We start from the raw sequence: 22,638 nt of genomic DNA on the forward strand, positions 1-22,638 counted from the left end.
ATATATGTATATTTTATATTTACATTAATTTCTATTATTATTTAATTTTATTTTATTATTTAAATGTAATTTAATACATTTATATTATATATATATATATTAAATTTTTATATTGGTTTCTATTATTATTTAATAAGTTATATTAGTTATGAGTTATATTAGTTTATATTAAAATGATAGTTTTTATATTTTTCTGCAAGACTTTGTTTTTGGACTCTCAGACATGAGGCACCCTGACACGCAGACACAATCCACCTCAGAGGAAACACCACATGGACTCCCCGAGGAGAAGACCAATGGGAGGAGGTGGTCGTCCAGGGCCAGGTCTGAGGCCCACGGCTGGGCTGCGGATCCCAGAGGCCTTTACAGGGACCAGCACTGGCCTGAGGACTTGGATCCTGACCTGCTGCTGGAGGAGGGACACGACAACTCCACGCAGATTGTGGTGAGGCTGCAGCAAATAAACAAGGCTCTTCAATGCATGTGTGTAATTGCTGTCCGTAGAAAGTACTTAGAAAGTACTTAGAAAATACGTAACTTCATATTTGGGACAGAACATGGATCACGCCTACTACACGTCTAAGATTTTGGGCCTGGGAGATGCAGGTGGCACAGACATGTGGGTCAACACAGACGAGAAGGACGAGGATATGTGGAAAGCTCACGGCTTCCTGACCAGCACGCACCGCCAAGCCGAGGTCAGAGTGCAAATACGATATAGTATGATATGTATTTCTTCTCTTCACAATTTCATATGAACATCAGAAGGTTTTTGTCTTTGCTTGCAGAGAGTCAATTTATCCTTTGGCTTTCCTTTCTATGGTCACACATTGAAGGAAGTCACCGTGGCAACTGGAGGTGAGTCCAGACTACTAAGTGTATACTACTTAGTTCATACTACTAACTTGAAGTGGCTTTTCTCTTCCCAGGTTTTATTTATACTGGAGATGTAATCCACCGTATGCTGACTGCGACACAGTACATCGCTCCTCTCATGGCGAACTTCGACCCCAGTGTCTCCAAGAACTCTTCTGTCTTTTACTTTGACAATGGTGAGACATTTTGACTTTTTTTGTGTGTGCAAAGATAAAAAGTATAGATAATATTGTAGGTGGGGATTAGGTCACAATCTGCAGAGGTGTGGAGGGCGTGTATTGAATTAATGGCATCTGATGGTGCTTTGATGTGGCCCAACGACAATGTCTGAACTTTGTGGCATCGTTTACATTTGAATATATGACAATTCCAATCAACTAGCAACAAATCAAACTATGTCCGGTCAGTCAAATAATCCCCCAGTGTCTTTTGCACTAAAAGCACATAACCCACAAGATGGCGTTCAGCCATTGAACACGTTCAAGTTACTCCTCCAGTGCTTCATTTTCATCTGCTCAAAGGACAGCTGAGCAGAATTCAGCAAAATTATTAAAAGAAAACATGCTTTGATGCAGGAAGAGGAAATGTTGCATAGAAGGCGAAAACAATTTGCACTGGACATGGAGCTTCATGCTACAGCCTACAGTAGCACAAAGCAGTCTTGGTCGGGAATCAAACCATACGGTCAGCCACACACCTGTATGGCATAAGACATAAACAATACCTGCACTGCAACACAAACACAGCAACAGTAGATCCAAATAACTTTGGTCTTGCTACTAGAGCCATCTACCAGGGCTTTGAAGCTAACTATACCAATCTAAATACTCTTTTCTTTCTCAATTTCATGTCAATATTTGTACCAGCTTGTGGCTACAGAGTTACCGTGTGTTAATCAAACTACGGTGGGGGTCAAGGGTCAAACAGGAGGAGCGCATGTTATGTTAGTCGTGCGTCAAAAAAATGACTGCCGTTAAAGGAAACATTCATTCATTCATTTTCTACCGCTTAGCCTCACGAGGGTCACGGGGGTGCTGGAGCCTATTCCAGCTGTCTTTGGGCAAGAGGCGGGGTACACCCTGGACTGGTGGCCAGCCAATCACAGGGCACATATAGACAAACAACCATTCACACTCACATTCATACCTATGGACAATTTGGAGTCACCAATTAACCTAGCATGTTTTTGGAATGTGGGAGGAAACCCACGCATGCCAGGGAGAACATGCAAACTCCACACAGAGATGGCCGAGGGTGGAATTGAACCCTGGTCTCCTAGCTGTGAGGTCTGCGCGCTAACCACTCGACCGCCGTGCCGCCCTAAGTATTATGACTTATCATAATATAATGTTATTATCACAATAAAATATATTTTTTAGTCTATATTGTATGATTTAATTCCTATGGCAACATCTAAATATATACAATAATACACAATAATTTATATGCAGTGGAAGCAGGACTGTATTAACTATAAAACCCACCCTGGATAGAAGGAAATGGAACCGCCTTTTTTCACGTCAGTGCCATCTTGTGGTGGTGTATTGGTAAACATTGTGTTGCTGTTTTTCTGGCATCAGGCACGGCTCTGGTGGTGCAGTGGACCCGCCTCCACCTGCAGGACGATGTCCAATCAGGAACTTTCACCTTCCAAGCCGCCTTGCACAGCGACGGACGCATCGTGTTTTCCTACAAAGAGGTCACCTACCCTCACCTCGTTGTTGTCTTTACGTGGGTGTCTTTTTATTTGGTTGTTTTATTCTGCTACAGATTCCAATTGACATCAGAGACATCAGCAGTGAGAATCATCCTGTCAAAGTCGGCCTGTCGGATGCTTTTGTGGTGCTTCACAAGATTGAGCAACTCCCCAGTGAGTGGAGCTTTAGCAACATATTTATTTTGTTTATTGCTAATTAAGATGAACCATAACTCCAATGAAAAGTATCTTCTGTATCCTGGCAGATGTCCGAAGGAGGACCATCTACGAGTACCACAAAGTCGACATTCTCAAATCCAAAATCGGCAATGCTACAACTGTCGAGATGCTACCTCTACCAAGTAAGTCACCGCACTCTGACGGCTAATGCTGGGTAAATGTCATTTTTGGTCACTTTTGTTGACAAATTCCCTCATCACTCAGGAATGGATGCTTGTTATTATTTTTGCTTGTTACTTATACATGCAAAAAAAAAATGTTATCCAGCCGGGGTGTTTCAGTTTGCATCATTTTTTTTATTGACCCGCAGCACACTGCACCTTCTAGAACAGGGGTCTCAAACTCTAGTTTGATGCCCCCGCCTGTTAGTGCGGCCCGCGTGAGTTTGATATGGATTCTGTATGGTATCATGTACGCAGAAATGACTTTTTAAAAATTGTTTATTCATTTTTTCATCTTATTTTGTGAAGAAAAATAAAAATTAAGATATTTGAGAACAGTGGAATGTTTTATCAAAGCTTTTCTTTCGGAACCAAAGCACTGAGAAGTGTAGGGTATAGCAGAAGCACAAGCATTGAAGGCATTATTTTTTTGTTTTTAATAAATGCGTTTTTCTTTAAAACCTGATGTGGCCCAGCCTCACCCAGACCCTAGCTCCAGTGGCCCCCAGGTAGTTCCCCAAGTTTGAGACCGCTGTTCGAGAGAGAAGAATCATTCAAAAAGAAAACTGAAAACAAACAACAGCAAAAATGAAAAAATCAGCAGTAATTTCACAAAACTAAAGTCCAAATATCAATTTTTTAAATTTTAATAAATTTTAATAAATTTAAATGAAAAAATGTATCTAATGAGAACATTTACAATTATATTATTAATTATATTAATATATATTTTATATATAATATATATTATTATTGTATATAATTAGTATTAAATATATTATTATTATTAATTATATTATGAAGAAAAACATTTCATTTTGTAGCATAATGTTGAAATATTAAAGAAAAAAAGATATTTTTTTTAAAGTGGTAATATTACAAAAAATAAACAAAACAAAGAATAAAACCATCCCCGTTCCATTATCCATCACTGCTCTAGTAAAAGCTCACTGCTCTAGTAAAAGCCTACTTTGACGACCTGTCTTGGCATGTCGTGTCATTTTGGAGTGTGGTAATGTAAGTAAAAGGTTTAGATAAAAAGTGCTACCTGGTTTGTCCTCAGCGTGTCTGCAGTTCTCCAGCTGTTCTCCATGTGTCACTTCTCAGATTGGCTTCAACTGCAGTTGGTGCTCCCATCTGCAGAGGTCAGCCGGTAAAAGCACACACAGCACATGACCTACAGAATAGAAAAAATGTGCAGCAAACATTTAAAAATCAGCAGTCATTTTACAAGAATAAAGTTAAAAAAGTACAATTTTTAATTTTACTTGTGATATTATGAGGAAAAAAAAACATTTAGTAGCACAAAGTTGAATAATGTTATTATTATTATTATGAGAAACAAACAAAACAACACAAAAAATTACATTGTGGAGAGAGGAAAGTCATAATTACGAGAACAACATTTACTAGAACAAAGTTGAAATAGTTGGAAAATAACAGCAAAAATTAAATAAACAACGGTATTTTTTACAAAAGTGAAGTTCAAATATTAAGAGATATTGCAACAAGAAAAGAAGTTTTACAAGGATAATCCCATAGTACTCCTCAGTGTATCACCACCTTATGATGCTGGAGGGGTTTGAGTTCCCGAGTGGTCCTACTAGCTATTGTCTGGGGCTACATGTCCCTTTTAGGGTCTCCCAAGGCAAACATGTCCTGGGTGACGGGCCAGACCAAGAGTGGTTCAGAAGACCCTTTTTTCCTCACAAGGGTCGAGAGGCGGGGTACACCCTGGACTGGTGGCCAGCCAATCACAGGGCACATATAGACAAACAACCATTCACACTCACATTCATACCTATGGACAATTTGGAGTCGCCAATTAACCTAGCATGTTTTTGGAATGTGGGAGGAAACCCGAGTACCCGGAGAAAACCCACGCATACACGGGGAGAACATGCAAACTCTACACAGAGATGGCCGAGGGTGGAATCGAACCCTGGTCCTCCTAGCTGTGAGGTAGCTGCGTGCTAACCACTCGGCCACCGTGCCGCCAGTCACAATATTATGGGAAGAAATTTTACCGAGATTATTCATGAAGAAAGTTGAAATATTTGGAAAATTAGAATAAAAAAAACACCAGGAAAAATGGGCAAAAATAATACTAATAATATGCTTTTCCACCTCCATCACAAAGCTGAGATAATTTTTTTTCTTGAGTAGTTTAGCATATTTTCATGTGTTGCGTCACTAAATATCCAAGTTGCCGTTGCATTCTTTCATTGGATGGAAAAGGTTTGGACAACCCTGGTGTAGCACTCCTTCAAAGTTGGATCCCAACTTCCATTTGTTTTCCAGATGCTCCAGCGGCTTTGACCGGGAACGCCAGGACTGGGTGGATCATGGCTGCCAGGATGAGGTTTGTGTTTTCTTTATTAATTAACATGACTTTCAACGTAAAACACTCCTGTGTCCTTCCTTCAGAGACAAGATCCACATTGTTTACGAGGATCCGACGCCACAGATGGCGCACCGCGCCTCCTCAACAGAGCCACGCCCACTCCAGCTGCTGCCACCTCAGCTCAGAGGACCTTCAGTGTGACCGCCATCTCTCCCAGCTGGATGTCCACCAACGAGAATAAACCGACACACCGCAGCGGCTACAGCAGCAAGGGAGAGACGTCCACTCCTTGGCCTTCCGTTAGCCAACCTGCAGGTCAATCCCCCCCAGATCTATAACATTTTCTGTGTTGGTTATTATGTGTAGCTGCTCTATAGGAGTCCACAGCTCAATACAAAGGGACAAAAATAAGCTTAATAGGTCCTCTTTCATTCAATAATTTATTTCAAGATCAAAGTTCATCCAAATTGTTACCATAATTTACAGAATTTCATTGATTTTTTTTAAATATATTTTTTATATGTATATTATTGAATATTAAAATAAAATGACCAAAATGAGTGATGACATAATTTAAATATGTAGGAGTTCATATGACACAGAATTTATCATATTATTAATATGTGTTATTTAATCGAAGTATATATTATGTTGTATTATATATAAAAAATAATATATAATAATATATGTATATAAATATTAGTAAATAATAAAATACAAATAAACCAGAAAATAATAAAATAAATGAAACCTGTAGGAATTCTAATGCATATGCAGTTATTATGTATATGTCATTATAATATATAGGGCCTTTCATATGATAAATTTACACAGTAGAAAAAATTGCTACAATATTATTCAATAAAAATTAAAAATAATAAATCATCATACAGAATTTACACAGTGGAGCCTCAGTTAGCATATGCCCTGCTTAGCATGTTTTACAGTTAATGTCAAAAATGTATGCCAAAATTCTGCCTGATTTTACGGTTAGCATAAAATAAACTTGTCATCAGCGTATTGTTGTGTTGTTAATACACTACATTTGCAATTGTGTTCCTAATGTATTTTTATTGCTAAACATCCATGTTAGCTGTTTGCTAATACATGGGCACAAACTGAAGTCACTCAGTCACCCATTTATGATGTAATCAGGGGTTGACTCTGTAGTTCTTTGCTAGCTAACACAGTTACACCGCAAGTCAAAACCAAATACGTTGCTATAGTTTTACAATTATAGTTTTACATGCATAAAATAATACATATAAACGATGACTATATTATTTATTATTGCAAAAATGTGGAAATAACAAAAACATCTGTGGAAAAATACATACCTGGCCTACACAATAGGAATAATAAATTTAAAATAATCGTTTAATTAAAATAAATACAAATGAAAATTTGAATAAAAATAGAATTTTAAAAATATTTTTAAATAATATAATAGAATATTTTAAATAATATATGTTGGCTACCTCCAACCTCCTTTCATGCATCCCTTCCTTGTTGCCGTGTTTTCATGTGCAGTGTTACCATTGTGGTCCAGCCCAGCTGGGGGGGGGGGCACGGAGATGGTGGTGGGTGGTCCGGTCGTCAGCTATTTGCCAGTCCTCTGTTAGCACATAGCTGAGTGTATACAGTGCCATGTTAAATACTACATAGTATCCTCAATGTATGCGTGCGGTCGGCTTGCGGTGCTTGGTCTTTGGCCTCAGAGGCTATTGTTGGTCGTCTGAGCCACGGTGGTGAAGTGTTGCTAGGTGACCAGAAGGATGCCTTGTTGGACTTGTTTACAGCAAATGGTGAAGGTGTCGAATCTATGGAATAATAACTTTGTTTAAATGTACGCTTCTCCTTTCTGGATGATGCAAAAATGGCGTTTCATGTCAATGAGAAACATCAGTAATGAAATCCTAGAATATTAGATGAACCTTTATTATCTAAGGCAGGGGTGTCCTAACTTTTCATACAAAAACTGCATGGCGGCTTTGTGATGTAGGTGAAAAAACACATTATTAGTAGGACCTGATTTTTTGGTATTTTTTATATATCAACATTCTTCTTAAGTCATTTTAATCTTTTTTGTAATATTATAACATCATTCTCATAATATTTTCCATTTTACAATATATTTTCCCCAAGCTAATTTTGCACAAATTACAACTTTATTTTGTTTTGGATTTTTTTTTCTCATAAAAGTGTGACTTGGAAAAATTAGGTATTTCGTTTTTAATATTTCAATTTTTATTCTACTATTCTATATTTCAACTTTATTCTTAAAAAAATTACAGCTGTTCAATTTCTGCTTTTTTTTATTTTCCAACTATTTGAAGTATTTGAAATATTTCAACAATATATTGACTTTATTTTCCTAACATTATAACACAACCTCATTTTCCTAATTGTTTCTCATAATATTAAACTTACTTACTTAAAACAAATAACTTTTCATATTTAAACTTTGTTACTAAAAAAATAGGTATTTTGTTTTTAATATTTCAATTTTTATTCTACTATTCTATATTTCGATTTTATTCTTAAAAAATTACAGCTGTTCAATTTCTGCTTTTTTGTTTTATTTTCCAACTATTTGAAGTATTTTGAAATAATATTTAAACTTTGTTACTAAAATTATGTTATTTTTCCTCATAATATTCCGCCGTAATTCTCATAAAATTGTGATTTTTCCTTCTTAATAGAATATGACTTTTTTCAGTGAATGATTTGATTTAATTCTTGTAAAATTACTTCTGATTAAAAACACTCAATGGCCCCTGGGCCACACTTTGGACACCCCTGATCTAAACCTGCCTTTCCAAGTTATGGCTATCCATGTACGTAATCCATATGATCATCTGGAACATGATCATTTCATCTCTTCGGCCTTTGTGGAAGTTGTCATGTAACCTTTCTGACATCTCTCCTCTTTGCATGGTAGAGGGCAACATGGGCCAGCGAGAGCAGGTCGGGCTGCTGGCGGCCATTGTCACAGTGACGTTGGTCATGGCGGCGGTCGTCCTTGTGTCCGTCTACCTGTACAACCACCCCACGTCCAGCGCCAGCCTCTTCTTCATGGAGGTCAGTCATCGGAAAAGCTGTGGAGGGTTTTGTTTTGTGCAAAACTGATATTAATACTTGAAACATATTAGAGATAATTCATGTCCTTGACAATTATCCATTAATTCATTCTAATGTCAATTTATTATTTATTTCTGACTTTACTAAATTTAACCTTAAACGTTACTGAAAGTACTTTTAAAGTTATATATTTCACCAAAATTTACATCAGAAGTGTCCAAACTGTTTCCAGCGAGGGCCAACCAATCCCAGGGCACATATAGACAAACAACCATACACACTCAAATTCATACCTATGGACAATTTGGAGTCACCAATTAACCTAGCATGTTTTTGGAATGTGGGAGGAAACCGGAGAAAAACCCAAGCAATCACAGGGACTAAAATGATATAATTTTTCCTCATAATATTACCAGTGTATTATTGTAAAATTATGACTTTTTTCTCTTAAAGGAAAACTGCACTGCACATCATCCAAAATCCTTTTGTTAAACATGAACACACATGTTTGTAAAGATATAGAAAGAGATAAAAATAGACCGCTAAGAATCCACATAATGGGATGCATCTGATCCGCCTATAATCCTTCTGAAAACAACTCCAATGACCGAAACAATTCTCCATTTACATACAATGAAATAAAAATAAAAATAAAAATAAAAATAAAAATAAAAATAAAAATAAAAATAAAAATAAAAATAAAAATAAAAATAAAAATAAAAATAAAAATAAAAATAAAAATAAAAATAAAAATAAAAATAAAAAAGTAAATAAATTTTTTTATTATATTAGGAAAGCAGGAAGTGAACAAATGTAACAGTTACTGATTGTAAAAGTACCAGGTGGAGGGGTAGGATTTAATAAGCTTTGCTTCTTCCTACTCCTTTTGGACATGTGGAACTGGGAACTGATTATGGGATGCACTCAATTGTAATCTGATGCATGTTCAAATGAAATTAAACCATTACCATTACAAAAGACTGTAAGTATTAACTATTATCATTACTATAGCATGTACATAAATCCCTAAAACATCTGAGGTGCTTAAATAGCGGACTTTCTAGGCCCATTAGGTGTGTCCCATTATGTGCATTAACTACCTTCCAGGATTCAAAGCAATTTCCACGTACTTGTTCACAGCACCGTCCGGCCCGTTGGCCCACTATGAAGTTCCGACGGGGCTCGGGTCACCCTTCGTACGCCGAGGTGGAGACCCCCGGACAACAGGATAAAGACAGCGTGGCGGTCATTGACCCCAAACAGTCTTTCGTCATGTTGATCAGGCGAGAGAGCGACCAGAAGGAAGGATTCATTGTTCCTGACCCAAGGGAATGCTTCCTCGGCCAGGAGAGCTCCTGACCAAGACTAGAAAGCATTGAGACTTTTCTCTCCTTATACTAAACGAGAGTGTGCCGAGAGGACATTAATTAATGCCTCCATGAGGAAACAAGATTTTTACGCGGCTTCCTGTTGGTGTTTACTCGGGGAAGCCATTGGACCGCTTTAACAGGCATCAAGGTAAACACTGCGGGAGAAAAACATCTTGTTTTGACTGTGCTCGGGTTGTTTGTCAGGTTGTCATGTTTATGTCAGCGAGGGTCCACGACACTGCTGCTGTATAGAGGCTAAGCCGAGATCGCTGTTATGTGTCAGTGGCCAGAAAACTTCCTCACAAGGCGGAATGTCTTCGCCGGGTGTCATTTCCTCTTTTCAAAAATACAGACTAAATTCCTCAGTGTTGCTGTTGCCTTTCATGTGCGGGGCAAATAAGGTTCACAGGGTCACGACTACCAGTCATCCTCGTGCTTTTATTCTTTATTTACTGTAACTCATAAAAGCAACAACTCATCTACATTGCTGTATGAATACTGTGTACTGTAAATTACTGCATTATAAATTCTCAAGAATATATTATCCAAACAATTATGTATTGTTTTGGTTGGATTTGTCTCGGGTGCACTGTGATTTTTTTTCGTCATTGTTAAACCATATGACAATTTATTGTATTTCTTTGCCGCATGCTACGCTAAAGGTGTCACTGACCTACAACAGCACAAATGAAGGCACGTTTAAATCCGCTCAAGGCACTCCAAGGTTCCTTCAAGATTTGCTCTTCCTGTCTTCTGAAACATAATGAAAAAAATATTCATGTTAAAAACGTCTTAATTCCAACCAGATCAGCAAGCATCTACAACGATAAATACTGCAGTAAGATTAAAGGTGCATTTAGTAATTAATTAGTAATGCAATTGGTGGCATGCAGTACCTTTGTAAGCCTCAAGAGGCAACATCGTGTCACTGGTTTGTTTCACTTTTTTAAGGTGGCAGTTATCATTGATAACTGGTGGGAGGATTGATTGCATCAAGTAAACACGTCCCTGTTACACCACCTGTGCTTGCGCATGAGCACACACCGTGGGCTTTGACTCCAAATGTTTCCAGTTTTGTTTCACTTTTGTAAGGTGGCGGTTATCATTGATAACTGGTGGGAGGTTTTATTGCATCAAGTAAACACTTCCCTGTTACACCACCTGTGCTTGTGCATGAGCACACACTGTGGGCTTTGACTCCAAATGTTTCCAGTTTTGTTTCACTTTTATAAGGTGGCGGTTATCATTGATAACTGGTGGGACGTTTGATTGCATCAAGTAAACACGTCCCTGTTACACCACCTGAGCTTGTGCATGAGCACACACTGTGGGCTTTGACTCCAAATGTTTCCAGTTTTGTTTCACTTTTGGAAAGTGGCGGTTATCATTGATAACTGGTGGGAGGTTTGATTGCATTAAGTAAACACGTCCCTGTTACACCACCTGTGCTTGTGCATGAGCACACACCGTGGGCTTTGGCTCCAAATGTTTCCAGTTGTGTTTCACTTTTGTAAGGTGACGGTTATCATTGATAACTGGTGGGAGGATTGATTGCATCAAGTAAAGACGTCCCTGTTACACCACCTGTGCTTGTGCATGAGCACACACCGTGGGCTTTGACTCCAAATATTTCCAGTTTTGTTTCACTTTTATAAGGTGGCGGTTATCATTGATAACTGGTGGGAGGATTGATTGCATTAAGTAAACACGTGCCTGTTACACCACCCGTGCTTGTGCATGAGCACACACCGTGGGCTTTGACTCCAAATGTTTTCAGTTTTGTTTCCCCTTTGCAAGGTTGCGGTTATCATTGATAACTGGTGGGAGGATTGATTGCATTAAGTAAACACCTCCCTGTTACACCACATGTGCTTGTGCATGAGCACACACTGTGGGATTTGACTCCAAATGTTGTCAGTTTTGTTTAACTTTTCTAAGGTGGTGGTTATCATTGATAACTGATGGGAGGATTGATTGCATCAAGTAAACACGCCCATGTTACACCACCTGTGCTTGTGCATGAGCACACACTGTGGGCTTTGACTCCAAATGTTTCCAGTTTTGTTTCACTTTTGTAAGGTGGCGGTTATCATTGATAACTGGTGGGAGGATTGAGTGCATTAAGTAAACACGTGCCTGTTACACCAGCTGTGCTTGCTGGTACATTTAACAGTGGGAATGAAAGCATTTCACCTCGGCGTGGGAGGGCAGGCAGTCGTCTCCTCATCTGTCTGGATGAGCTCAGGGTGAGAGGCTGGAAAAGACAACGGCGTCTTGTATGAGGGCCATGATGATATGTTGGTGGGCTGCATCGCGTGTGTGTGTGAACGCCAACATGCTACCATGACTGGTACTGTCCTGGTCTTGGTGACGCGGGACTGCGGGTCCACGTTGAGACCTGCGCTCCTCAGGGCGGCGATCCTGGCTGAGATGTCACTGATCTGCAACGATACGTAAAAATTTATAGATTTGTACATTGCTATCAGTCAAAAATACAGAATTATTAGGACCTAATTCCCCCCCCCCCCCATTTTTCTGACCTATAAATGCTGTTACAATGTTGTAGTCTCGTGTTAAACGATGCGAGAGTCAGATCATGTGATTTGCGCTTTTGCGAGTGAGCCCTGTCATTATTATTCTCACACCAAGTTCCACTGACGTCAATGCGATCTGGACTGCCTTATATGGACTACAGATTGCCTATACTCATTAAATGCGGACCCGAGTAACTGGAAGTCCTCAGGAGAGCTTCGGAGTGTGACCAATCACAGCGGAGTGGGCCCAAATAGAGGAGTGAGTAACTTAAAGTTGCCGTTTGAGTTTGAAGCAGGAAGTCATAAGTAACACAGCAGAAAGAGGGGAAGAATCTGGAAGATCTAGAAAGCTTTCTGTACGGGTTATTGTGTGTCGCTGCTCTATAGGAGTCCGCAACCCAATGTGCAATTCTAATTAGCATACATTAGCTACATATAAATTAACCTAAAATTAACCTGTTGCTCAGAATGATGAACTCTAGCGGCGGCCGACGCCACCTGCTCCTCCAGGAAGGACAACTCCATATCAGATGTAGTGCTAGAGATATCCCTGGCGCGCTCCTCCAGTTCGCTAAGCTCCGCCTCCACACCATACACTGACCCCGCTGCCACGTACACCTGGGGATGCACAGACCAAATAAATCAATACACTAAAAAGATCATGAAAAAAATAAAACCTACTTTCTCTTCCAGTCGGGACAAGTGTTGATCCAGTTTCTTTGGGTCGGAGCTGGCAGGCAAATAAGAAGTGGAAGGTCGGCAGTTATCACGGCCCTCCACCCCCTGTAGTAGCTCCTCTGTGGCATTGAGCACCTTCAGAACCTCAGTGGTGATGCTGCATAGGGACGCTGCTGAGTATTTCTACAACAAACGCAAATAAAGCTATAGATGTCAGTTAGAAGAATACGTTATTTACTGAATCGGGACTCACGGGTACTCGGGTATATTTAAAGTCATCCAACTGTAGCCCGAGTCAAGCCCTGAGTCATAGTCAAGACCTTGTCAAATAGTGGGGGCAGCGTGATAGGCAATAGTGCACACCTGCCAACATGTACAAATTTATAGTACTCAATGTGCAATTTGACTCTTAGATATGCTTTATGCTCACCGTTTTGTTGTATTTAGCTGGTAATGGTATTTACCATTCCCACTCACATTCATACCTATGGACAATTTGGAGTGGCCAATTAACCTAGCATGTTTTTGGAATGTGGGAGGAAACCGGAGTACCCGGAGAAAACCCACGCATGCACGGGAAGAACATGCAAACTCCACACAGAGATGGCCAAGGGTGGAATTGAACCCTGGTCTCCTAGCTATGAGGTCTGCGCGCTAACCATTAGACCGCCGTGCAGCCCGAATGTTCATTATTCATTCATTCATTTTCTACCGCTTATCCTCACGAGGGTCGTGGGGGATGCTGGAGCCTATCCCAGCTGTCTTCATGCGAGAGGCGGGGTACACCCTGGACTGGTGGCCAGCCAATCACAGGGCACATATAGACAAACAACCATTCACACTCACATTCATACCTATGGACAATTTGGAGTAGCCAATTAACCTAGCATGGAGGAAACCGGAGTACCCGGAGAAAACCCATGCATGCACGGGGAGAACGGGGGAATTGAACTCGGGTCTCCTAGCTATGAGGTCTGCGCGCTAACCACTCGCTTAAAATAAAAAAAATGTCCACATAACTACTCCAAGTAACTAGTAACTATAACTAATTACTTTTTTAAAATAACATGCCCAACACTGCATGGTGGTCGAGTGGAGACCAGCATGGAGACCAGGGTTCAATTCCACCCTCGGCCATCTCTGTGTGGAGTTTGCATGTTCTCCCCGTGCATGCGTGGGTTTTCTCCGGGTACTCCGGTTTCCTCCCACATTCCAAAAACATGCTAGGTTAATTAGCCACTCCAAATTGTCCATAGGTATGAATGTGAGTGTGAATGGTTGTTTGTCTATATGTGCCCTGTGATTGGCTGGCCACCAGTCCAGGGTGTACCCCGCCTCTCGCTTGAAGACAGCTGGGATAGGCTCAGGCACCCCTTGTGACCCTTGTGAGGAAAAAGCGGTAGAAAATGAATGAATGAATGTCAAGTCAAGTCGACTCCAAAGTCGGGAAAACGATGACTCAAGTCTGACTGGAGTCTGGAGGACAAGTTGTAAAGTTAGACTTGAAGGTTTATGTTGTTAATGAAAAGGGCCCTCACATTTCTGATCTCCTCTGGTGACGGGAATCCGTCCTCAATGTCGTTTTTGTCCTCTACTGTTGGACACTCAGGGGACATGTTGACCTGGTCAGTGAAAGGACTGAGTGAACGATCAGCATTTTCATGTGCTTCACAAGACTCCCTTGAAGTTTCCACGTTTGCATCTTCAAGCAGGCTTGTGTGGTCCACTTGGACCTCTTTTGGATCTAGTGTCTCGTCGGTTTTTCGGTCCTCTTTCCTGTCCTTGTTGGATATTTCATCCATGTTCTTGTTCATGTCGGTATTTGGTTCTTCTTTGTTTTCGTTCTCTGTCTTTGCATCATTGAACGTCTCCTTGTCTTCAAGTCCTTTGCACTCGTTGTCAGTCTTTGGGTCCATGTTCTTGTCCTTCTCAGCCTTCACATCCTCGCTGGTTGTTTTGGTATCGTCTTTGATCCCTCTGTTGATTTTTGAATCCTCTTCCTTCTCAACATCTGCATTTGTCTTTGAGTCCTCGTTCTTCTCGTCTGTCTCTGCCATCTTGTTGCTGTCACTATCCGTCTTGATGTTATCGTTCCACTGCAGTGGTTCGGCATTCATGTTCTTGTCCTGCTCTGTCTTTGGACACTCGTTTGTGTTGTCTTCTGTCTTTGGATCGTTCTTTGTCTTCACGTCTGGATCTGTGTCTTGTTTCCATTCTTCATGTTTCTTTGTATCGTATTCCCTCTCGTCGGCCGTCATGTCCTCATCCATCTTCTCGTTTGTCTCTTCTTCTTTGTCTGTCCTTGCATCCTTGTTCTGCTGATCTATTTTGGACTCCTTCTGCATGTCCTCCAGCGTTATCATCAACATGCCGCTGATGATTCTGTCAAAGTCTGCGTCTTCGTCCCCACTGGTCGAAGCCGTCTCCCACTGTGGCTCAATACTCTTCCCACCTTTTGCAAGGATCTCCTGTCCGTCTCCTCTTTGGTCTGACATCTTTACCCCTGGTGGATGTTCTTGTTTGATTACTGTCTCTTCCGACCATCTCTCATCCTGGTCTGATGTAAAAACCATCTCATCTTTGTCCTCAAATGTACTTTCATCAGATTGCTGGTCCTGACAACGTTGAGCATTGTCAGTTCTTCTTTCTTGAGCATGTTCCTCATCTTGTTTCCTTACAGCAAACATCTCAATCTCTACATCTCCCATGGATTCCCACCTTTCCCAACATTCTACATCCTCAGACAGTTCTTCACTTCCACTATCCTGTCCTTCCATCTTCTCTTCATCCTCACCAACTCGATCCAGTTCGTCTTCAGTGGAGGAGAACTGAGAGGCGCTGACCAGACTGGCCAAGTGGCGTACCTGTGCCGCTTGCGCCGCCTTGTCCTCCTGCAGTCTCCACAGCGTCTCCTCGTGAATCACATCCTCCCGGTCCAGCTCATCCTCAGTGGATGAAAATTGGGTGGCGCCGACTTCCATGGCCAACCTACACAATTTCACTGACAGCTTCTCCTCCTCTTCCTCCGTTCCCTTCTTCTCCTCATCTGTGACTCTGTCCAGCTCGTCCTCCGTGGAGGACAACATGCTGGCTTGGACTTCTTCCTCCAGTTGGCAGATTTTGTGGCTGAGACCTCCTGTTTTTTCCTCGATCTCCTCTTCTTCTCGACTTTCATCACACCCTCCATCATCTTCACTTCGCCCTGCTCGGTCCAGCTCATCATCAGTGGATGAGAAGTAAGACAGTCTTGACTGTGCTACTAGCTTGTACAACCTGGATTTTACCTCCTCTTCCTCCTCTTCTTCTGCGCTGTCTCCATCCACGTCTATACGATCACCTTCCTCTTCTTTATTGGTCATTTCTACTTCCTGTGCTTCATCATCATGTTTTGCTTCATCTCTGACCGAGGAGTCTGATATGTGTCCCTCAGGTTGGTGCTCATCTAACGTCAACTCCGCTTCCACTTGATGTGTTCCATGCTCAACGGTGTCACTCATTTGGTGTAACGGACTCGGAGTGACGGCGTCAGGTGTCAGAGTGTCAGGAGTCTCGGCATCAGAAGGAGAGCGGGATCGGCCGTCCTTCCTGTTGTGATCCTGTCAAATGGAGACGAACATGATTTGATTCAATCGGATGTTACCTCCCGTTACGTCCAGGCAACGTAATGATGGACATCTTGGGATACATGGCTTTTACACCCACAGGTAAAACATCTGCTTATTGTTACTTCCACTTGTGATTGGTTAATAAATTAATGAGAAGGTGTGTCCCAATACTTTTGTTACACATGGCAAAGTTGCAATTGTGAAAACAGATTTGAGTATTTATATCATTTTCTATTGCAATAGAACTTTTTCCACTTATTGTATTTTACAATAGAACGGATGCCCTTCCCAGTTCACAGTTCCACATCTCCAAAAGGAGTAGGAAGAAGCAAAGCTTATTAAATCCTACCCCTCCATCTGGTACTTTTACAATCACTAACTGTTACATTTGTTCACTTCCTGCTTTCCTAATATACTCTAAGGTTTTTTTTTTTTGTAATTATTTTATTTTTTGTTCCGTACCGAAGTACAAGGTGATATGACCATATGTACAATGACATTATGTGTACCATAGTAACTGTCAATATAGTGATATATATAGCATATGTATATGCTATATATATATATCAACTACTTGTATTGTTTCTTGAATTGGCTCATCGGTGTGCATTGTTTGAGGTCCTTACTCAATCCATATTCATATCACCTTGTACTTTGGTACGTGACAAAAATAAAATTAAAAACAAAACAAAACAAAAAAACAACTTAAACTATATTAGGAAAGCAGGAAGTGAACAAATGTAACAGTTACTGATTGTAAAAGTACCCGATGGAGGTGTAGGATTTAATAAGCTTTGCTTCTTCCTACTCCTTTTGGACATGTGGAACTGGGAACTGATTATGGGATGCACTCAATTGTAATCTGATGCATGTTCGAATGAAATAAAACCATTACTATTACCATTGTTATTATTTTCCCATGTACTTATTTTTTGGATACTGACTCTCACAATATCTGGCAACAATATTTTGGTCTGCACACTGAATGCCCAAATAACTGAGTAATGGGATACTTAAACTTTCTGTCCATTTTGATCTAATGTAATCCACTAAGAATTGAATTAATTATAATTTATGTAATTAATGTAAAAATTGTAGTTTTCCTCTATTATTTGTCTTTTCACAGCCACCAAAATGATCTGAAATGGCATCCAATAAGTATAATAACATGTGTTCTACAGCAAAGTACTTCTTACTAGCAGAGGTCCAGAAAGGGTTGCCCTTTTACTTATTCTCTTCTTCCGTGATCTCTTCACTTTTCCAGCCACCACCTCACTTGCCGCGTCGCTTTCCGCCGCCTTCACATCCATGAGGGTGGTCCTACGGGATGATGGTGTCTGTTTCACCTGCTTTCTTAGCACATCCATTGGGGACTTTTGAAGATTCTCTTCAGAATTTGAACGGGCTCTGTTGTCGGTTTCACGCTTGACTTTAGAGCCTGTCAGCTTCCGATGGAATTCCTGCAGGATGGCACCCCAGGAAGTGTCCAGCTCAGGTTTGGTTTCGTTGTCAGAGTCCATGCCCTCGTAAGCGGACACCGCTCCGGACTCCCTCTCCAGAGCGCTGTAGACCAGACTCTTCCTCTTGGCCAGCAAACTCGGTCGTGACAACTGGGTGCTCTGCAGGGCGATCCAGTTCCCATCTGGACTCTTCAGCACTGAGGACACACCTCCATAGGCAGGTGTGTGCACACAAGGATGTGGGTTAGAACATGGAACAACAAACCTCAACTCCATCATGGTGAAATGTCAAAGAAAAAACACATAGCGCAGGGGGGTCCAAACCTGTCCCACCAAGGGCCACATTCCGAAAAGAAAAGGATGCAAAGGCCAAATTGATATTCACCTCCTCGAGGAGGCTGTGTTTCTGCCTGCGTTTGTTTGTGTATCAGATAACTTAAAGTTCTGAATGGCTTTGGATTACATTTTTAGGAATTTTAGGAATTCTAGGAATTTTTATTTTATTTTATAATAGCGGCCCCCAGTATTATTCCCTCTGGAGAAGGGAAAAAAAGGAAGGAATGAAAGCAACTTGATCTACCGGAGTTTTCCAAACGTTCTACACTTGTCCAAGTCGTCCCAGCTGATCCGGCTGATTCCTCAGGTAACGTCTGATTAGCATCTTGGATCAGACCTTTCGGAAGGTTGTCATCCATCAACGAGAACGCTGACTGTGACCTCTGCAAAGAAGAGAAGAATGCAACAGTTGACCACTAGAGGTCAGTGATAATCGATGGTATAAAAGTCATTTTGTACAACGCAACAAAATTATTGCCATTTAGAGTTTGCAGCAGAGCACCAAACATGCGACATTGGCAAGGCAAGCTCAGGCAGAAGTGGTATGAGTTGGTGATTCCCAGCAAGAAAAAAAACATTTTCATCTGTCATTTCACACAAGACTGTTTTCGTTTAACATGACCTTGAAATATATGTCAAAGATCTTGCTGGGAAAGGTGCATTAATGTCGGACACGCTATGCCGCTGTGAATTCACAGAGGTGGGGAGAACCATAGCTTTGGCCAGGAGAAGTCGCCGACTTTTGCCGGGGAAGGTGCATTAAAGTCGGACACACGATTCCTGCATTCAGTAAATGCGGCTCTAGAACGTTTTCTGTGCGGGTTATTGTGTGTAGCTGCTCTATAGGAGTCCACAACTCAATACATTCATTAATTCATTCATTTTCTACAAGGGCCTAAAAATGCATTTTAAAGCTCTACTTAGAACCTCCTTAAGATCCTCACGAGGGTCACGGGGGTGCTGGAGCCTATCCCAGCTGTCTTCGAGCAAGAGGTACACCCTGGACTGGCGGCCAGCCAATCACAGGGCACATATAGACAAACAACCATTCACACTCACATTCATACCTATAGACAATTTGGAGTCACCAATTAACCTAGCATGTTTTTGGAATGTGGGAGGAAACCGGAGTACCCGGAGAAAACCCACGCATGCACGGGGAGAACATGCAAATTCCACACAGAGATGGCCGAGGGTGGAATTGAACCCTGGTCTCCGAGCCGTGAGGTCGGCGCGCTAACCACTCAGTGCAAAATGTGAATTCTTAAGTTTCAACTGTTACTAAAATTGTGATCATGAGTGTATATTTATAAACATATATATATATTTAATATTGTTCAATATTTTGGCACCTGGCTAAATGTCACAAGACCAACCAAATGATGAAAAAAAAATGCAATTTATTCTGAAATTTATTATTCTAAAATCTGATGTCTGTTCTCTCACCCAGAGGCCTTTGAGGTGGTTAAAGGTGCTGCTGGCCTGGTCACCACGGTGATGGAGACCGTGTTCTCCGTCGGGCTCGTACTCGTCCCTCATGTCAGCCAAGGTCTTCCTCCTAGAGATGATCTTACACAAGGAAAACATGTGTTTTGGTGAGGTAACAAAGTAAACATCCAACATGGTGAAAATATTCTTTTTTTTACTTTTTGCATAATTGTCTTGGCCAGTTCCTCAATGAGCTCTCCTCTGTGCTCACGCAGGTAATGTGCTTCATTCTCATTCTCCTGGTTAGACGAACACATTAAGATGATTATTTGCTAAATACATATTTAGATCAAAGAATTTAAATTATTTCATCAGATTAGAAACAGTGAAAATCTTAATTTACAAAAGTGGCATGCGGGAGAAAAGTCATTTACTTCACCCAGGGGTGTCCAAAGTGCTTCCCAGGCGCTGTTTTTGGCCTGCTGTTTGTTTTTTATTGGCCATCTGCATATTGTAATATAATCTTTGTCACTTACTGTATAACACAATGCTAACTTGTGGCTGTTTTGTTCAAATTTTAGCATATTTTGACTTGGATTTTGCATTTTTAATGTGCAAAATATGGCCCCGGCTGCACAGTGGCGGAGTGGTTAGCACGCAGGCCTCACAGCTAGGAGACCCGATTTCAATTCCACCCTCGGCCATCTCTGTGTGGAGTTTGCATGTTCTCCCCGATTTCCTCCCACATTCCAAAAACATGCTAGGTTAATTAGCGACTCAAATTGTCCATAGGTATGAATGTGAGTGTGAATGGTTGTTTGTCTATATGTGCCCTGTGATTGGCTGGCCACCAGTCCAGGGTGTACCCCACCTCTCACTCGAAGACAGCTGGGATAGGCTCCAGCACCCTCTGCGACCCTCGTGAGGTTAAGCGGTAGAAAATGAATGAATAAAAATGTGGCCCCTCGTATCCTTGAATTTATCAGCAGAAAAAGTTTGGACACCCCAGCGATAAGAATGAAGAAGCGTAACAACCTGACTGGCAATGTCAAACTCAGCGTTGCAAATAGCCTCGTCTATGGCTTCCTCGGCCACCCGCAAGGCCACAGTCAGCGTCTCGGCCATGCTGTGCTCTGCACAAACAAAACGAAACCAGTATTTGACATAAAATAATACATGTCATGTTATTCCACTCAACTGTCATGTGGGTGAAGTGTGGGTTGCCTGGAAGTGAACTAACAATAAAACATTAGACATTATGAATTGGCCATTTTGTGATGTAAACGAGTGTGACAGAATGTGGAAATGCATAGAAGTGGGAGTGGCCTGAAGTCTGAGGTCAGTACCAATGACGTGAACAGGCGGGTTAGTACAGTAAAGTATAAGTGTCCATATCCACGACTGTGACAATCTGGTGGAAAACAATAAAGGTCACTGATTCGTTAATAACATCATATAGTGCACACAAGTATGGTAAAAAAAATTCAGATATTATATCGGCTTGTCATCAAAGCTCACTTCTGGTCACGTGATGTCGACAGCGTGCGTCATCATAGTGGTGTCATCGTTTTCCGTCTTTCCTGTCTTTCCTGTCTTTCCTGTCTTTTATGTCTGGAAGCCGTTTTCAAAAGATTCCGTTTCAGGGTACCCAGAACGCCATGTGGATGAGAGGCTGAAATACTGTTTCCGTTTCACATAGTATTGCAGTAAAGTTGCATGTTAGTGTAATGTACTAACAAGTGAGTGCATGGACGTGTCAGAGAGCTGTCAGTTTGTGGTAGTGAATTCATAAATGAATTCAGTGAATTAGTCGGCTGCAGGGAACGGCCATGTTAGTGCAGTGTGCTTGCACGACGGCAGCGATCTGGCACATTAGTGCGTAATGCTAATGTACAGAAGAAATATCATTGCAATGAACTGGTAAGTTAGTACAAAGAATACACAGGTTTGTCCAGTAAACAGGCATGTATTGCAGTATACTAGCATGTGTTGAACTACGGGCTGAATGTTTTGACACGTTCACCTTCTGTGTGTCTGTAGAAGGTGGCATCGCTGCCACAGACGCTGCCTTCATTGCAGATGCTCTCCTCGTAGGTGCTGCCCTCTGCAAGACACACACCAATAGATTTAACTCATGTCCCATGACGGACAGGTAGCACTTAAACCAGGTGAGTCCAAAGTACAGCTCAGGGGGTCATTTGCATCAAATGTAATTTAATATTATACAAATATAATTTAAAAAGAAAACAAACAAAACAGCAGTAAAAATATAAAAATCTGCAGCAATTTTATAAGAATATATTAACAAAAAAAGAAATGTCGTAATTTTACAAGAATGATGTCATAATATTTTTAGGAAAACTTTAGTAGCACAAAGTTGACATGATAAACAAAAAATTAAAATTTTAAAATTATTAAATAATAAAAATCATTCAATAATGAATTATATAAAATAATGATCTTGTAATTTTTGAAGAATTAGGTTGTGTGTGTGTGTGTGTCAAAAAAAGTTCAAAACAGCAATTATTCTACAACAATAACAATAATAAAGTAAAAATATAAACAAAAATAATCCCATTTTAACAAAAGAAAAACAGTACAATTTCATGAGAATAACTTTTACGATAATTTTGTTTTCAAATGTTAAAGAAAAAAAAACAATATTTCCTAGTCGTAATATTATGGAAAAATATATATATATACGTAGTTGTTATTAAGTTAGGGAAAAAAAACTAAAATTTACCCAAATTAATAATAAAAATGACAAGAAAATTGAAATATTAAAAAAAAGTAAAAATAATAAAAATAAACAGCAAAAATGAGAAAAAA

At 40.6% G+C, this 22,638-nt stretch overlaps 2 protein-coding genes across 9 annotated transcripts in view; one reads left to right on the forward strand and one right to left on the reverse strand.

The window, feature by feature from the left end:
- Positions 1 to 12,000, forward strand: plxdc2a (plexin domain containing 2a). 3 transcript variants are annotated; one of them, XM_058079796.1, is made up of 12 exons: positions 1 to 445; positions 555 to 698; positions 789 to 858; positions 930 to 1,052; positions 2,457 to 2,575; positions 2,647 to 2,746; positions 2,839 to 2,934; positions 4,081 to 4,126; positions 5,275 to 5,335; positions 5,401 to 5,632; positions 8,259 to 8,398; positions 9,539 to 12,000. In XM_058079796.1, the coding sequence occupies exons 1-12, from the start codon at positions 224 to 226 to the stop codon at positions 9,755 to 9,757; spliced, it is 1,572 nt and encodes a 523-aa protein (XP_057935779.1). In that variant the 5' UTR covers positions 1 to 223; the 3' UTR covers positions 9,758 to 12,000. The 3 variants fall into 3 exon arrangements, with proteins under 3 accessions (XP_057935779.1, XP_057935786.1, XP_057935770.1); XM_058079803.1 differs by having other exon boundaries at positions 837 to 858; positions 4,037 to 4,118; XM_058079787.1 differs by having other exon boundaries at positions 4,037 to 4,118; positions 9,539 to 11,998.
- myripa (myosin VIIA and Rab interacting protein a) overlaps positions 6,197 to 22,638 on the reverse strand; it is a 24,057-nt gene continuing 7,615 nt past the window's right edge. Inside the window, exons 5-17 of one of the 6 annotated variants that reach the window (XR_009131394.1) lie at positions 21,833 to 21,913; positions 20,845 to 20,942; positions 20,028 to 20,108; positions 19,828 to 19,950; positions 18,626 to 18,764; positions 17,782 to 18,254; positions 14,519 to 16,576; positions 12,984 to 13,163; positions 12,759 to 12,920; positions 12,111 to 12,209; positions 11,962 to 12,022; positions 10,442 to 10,521; positions 6,197 to 7,137 (exon numbers count right to left, since the gene is read on the reverse strand). Coding sequence is in view for 5 of the 6 variants with exons in the window: in XM_058079735.1 (XP_057935718.1) it covers positions 10,499 to 10,521; positions 11,962 to 12,022; positions 12,111 to 12,209; positions 12,759 to 12,920; positions 12,984 to 13,163; positions 14,519 to 16,576; positions 17,782 to 18,254; positions 18,626 to 18,764; positions 19,828 to 19,950; positions 20,028 to 20,108; positions 20,845 to 20,942; positions 21,833 to 21,913 (3,578 nt within the window). In the remaining variant the exon portion in view is untranslated. Of the gene's footprint in view, positions 7,138 to 9,681; positions 10,522 to 11,961; positions 12,023 to 12,110; positions 12,210 to 12,758; positions 12,921 to 12,983; positions 13,164 to 14,518; positions 16,577 to 17,781; positions 18,255 to 18,625; positions 18,765 to 19,827; positions 19,951 to 20,027; positions 20,109 to 20,844; positions 21,221 to 21,327; positions 21,805 to 21,832; positions 21,914 to 22,638 lie in introns of those variants that run through there. The other 5 variants (XM_058079758.1, XM_058079748.1, XM_058079735.1 and 2 more) reach the window with 5 other exon arrangements.

The sequence above is a fragment of the Doryrhamphus excisus genome, chromosome 1 (genome assembly GCF_030265055.1).
Source record: "Doryrhamphus excisus isolate RoL2022-K1 chromosome 1, RoL_Dexc_1.0, whole genome shotgun sequence".
NCBI classification, from domain to species: domain Eukaryota; kingdom Metazoa; phylum Chordata; class Actinopteri; order Syngnathiformes; family Syngnathidae; genus Doryrhamphus; species Doryrhamphus excisus.

Bases quoted from the DNA above. Each gene is read 5' to 3' on its own strand.
- plxdc2a (XM_058079787.1), top strand. From the start codon at position 224: ATGAGGCACCCTGACACGCAGACACAATCCACCTCAGAGGAAACACCA. The intron at 446-554 runs GTGAGGCTGCAG...TATTTGGGACAG, and splicing joins ACAACTCCACGCAGATTGTG to AACATGGATCACGCCTACTA. The intron at 8,399-9,538 runs GTCAGTCATCGG...ACTTGTTCACAG, and splicing joins CCAGCCTCTTCTTCATGGAG to CACCGTCCGGCCCGTTGGCC.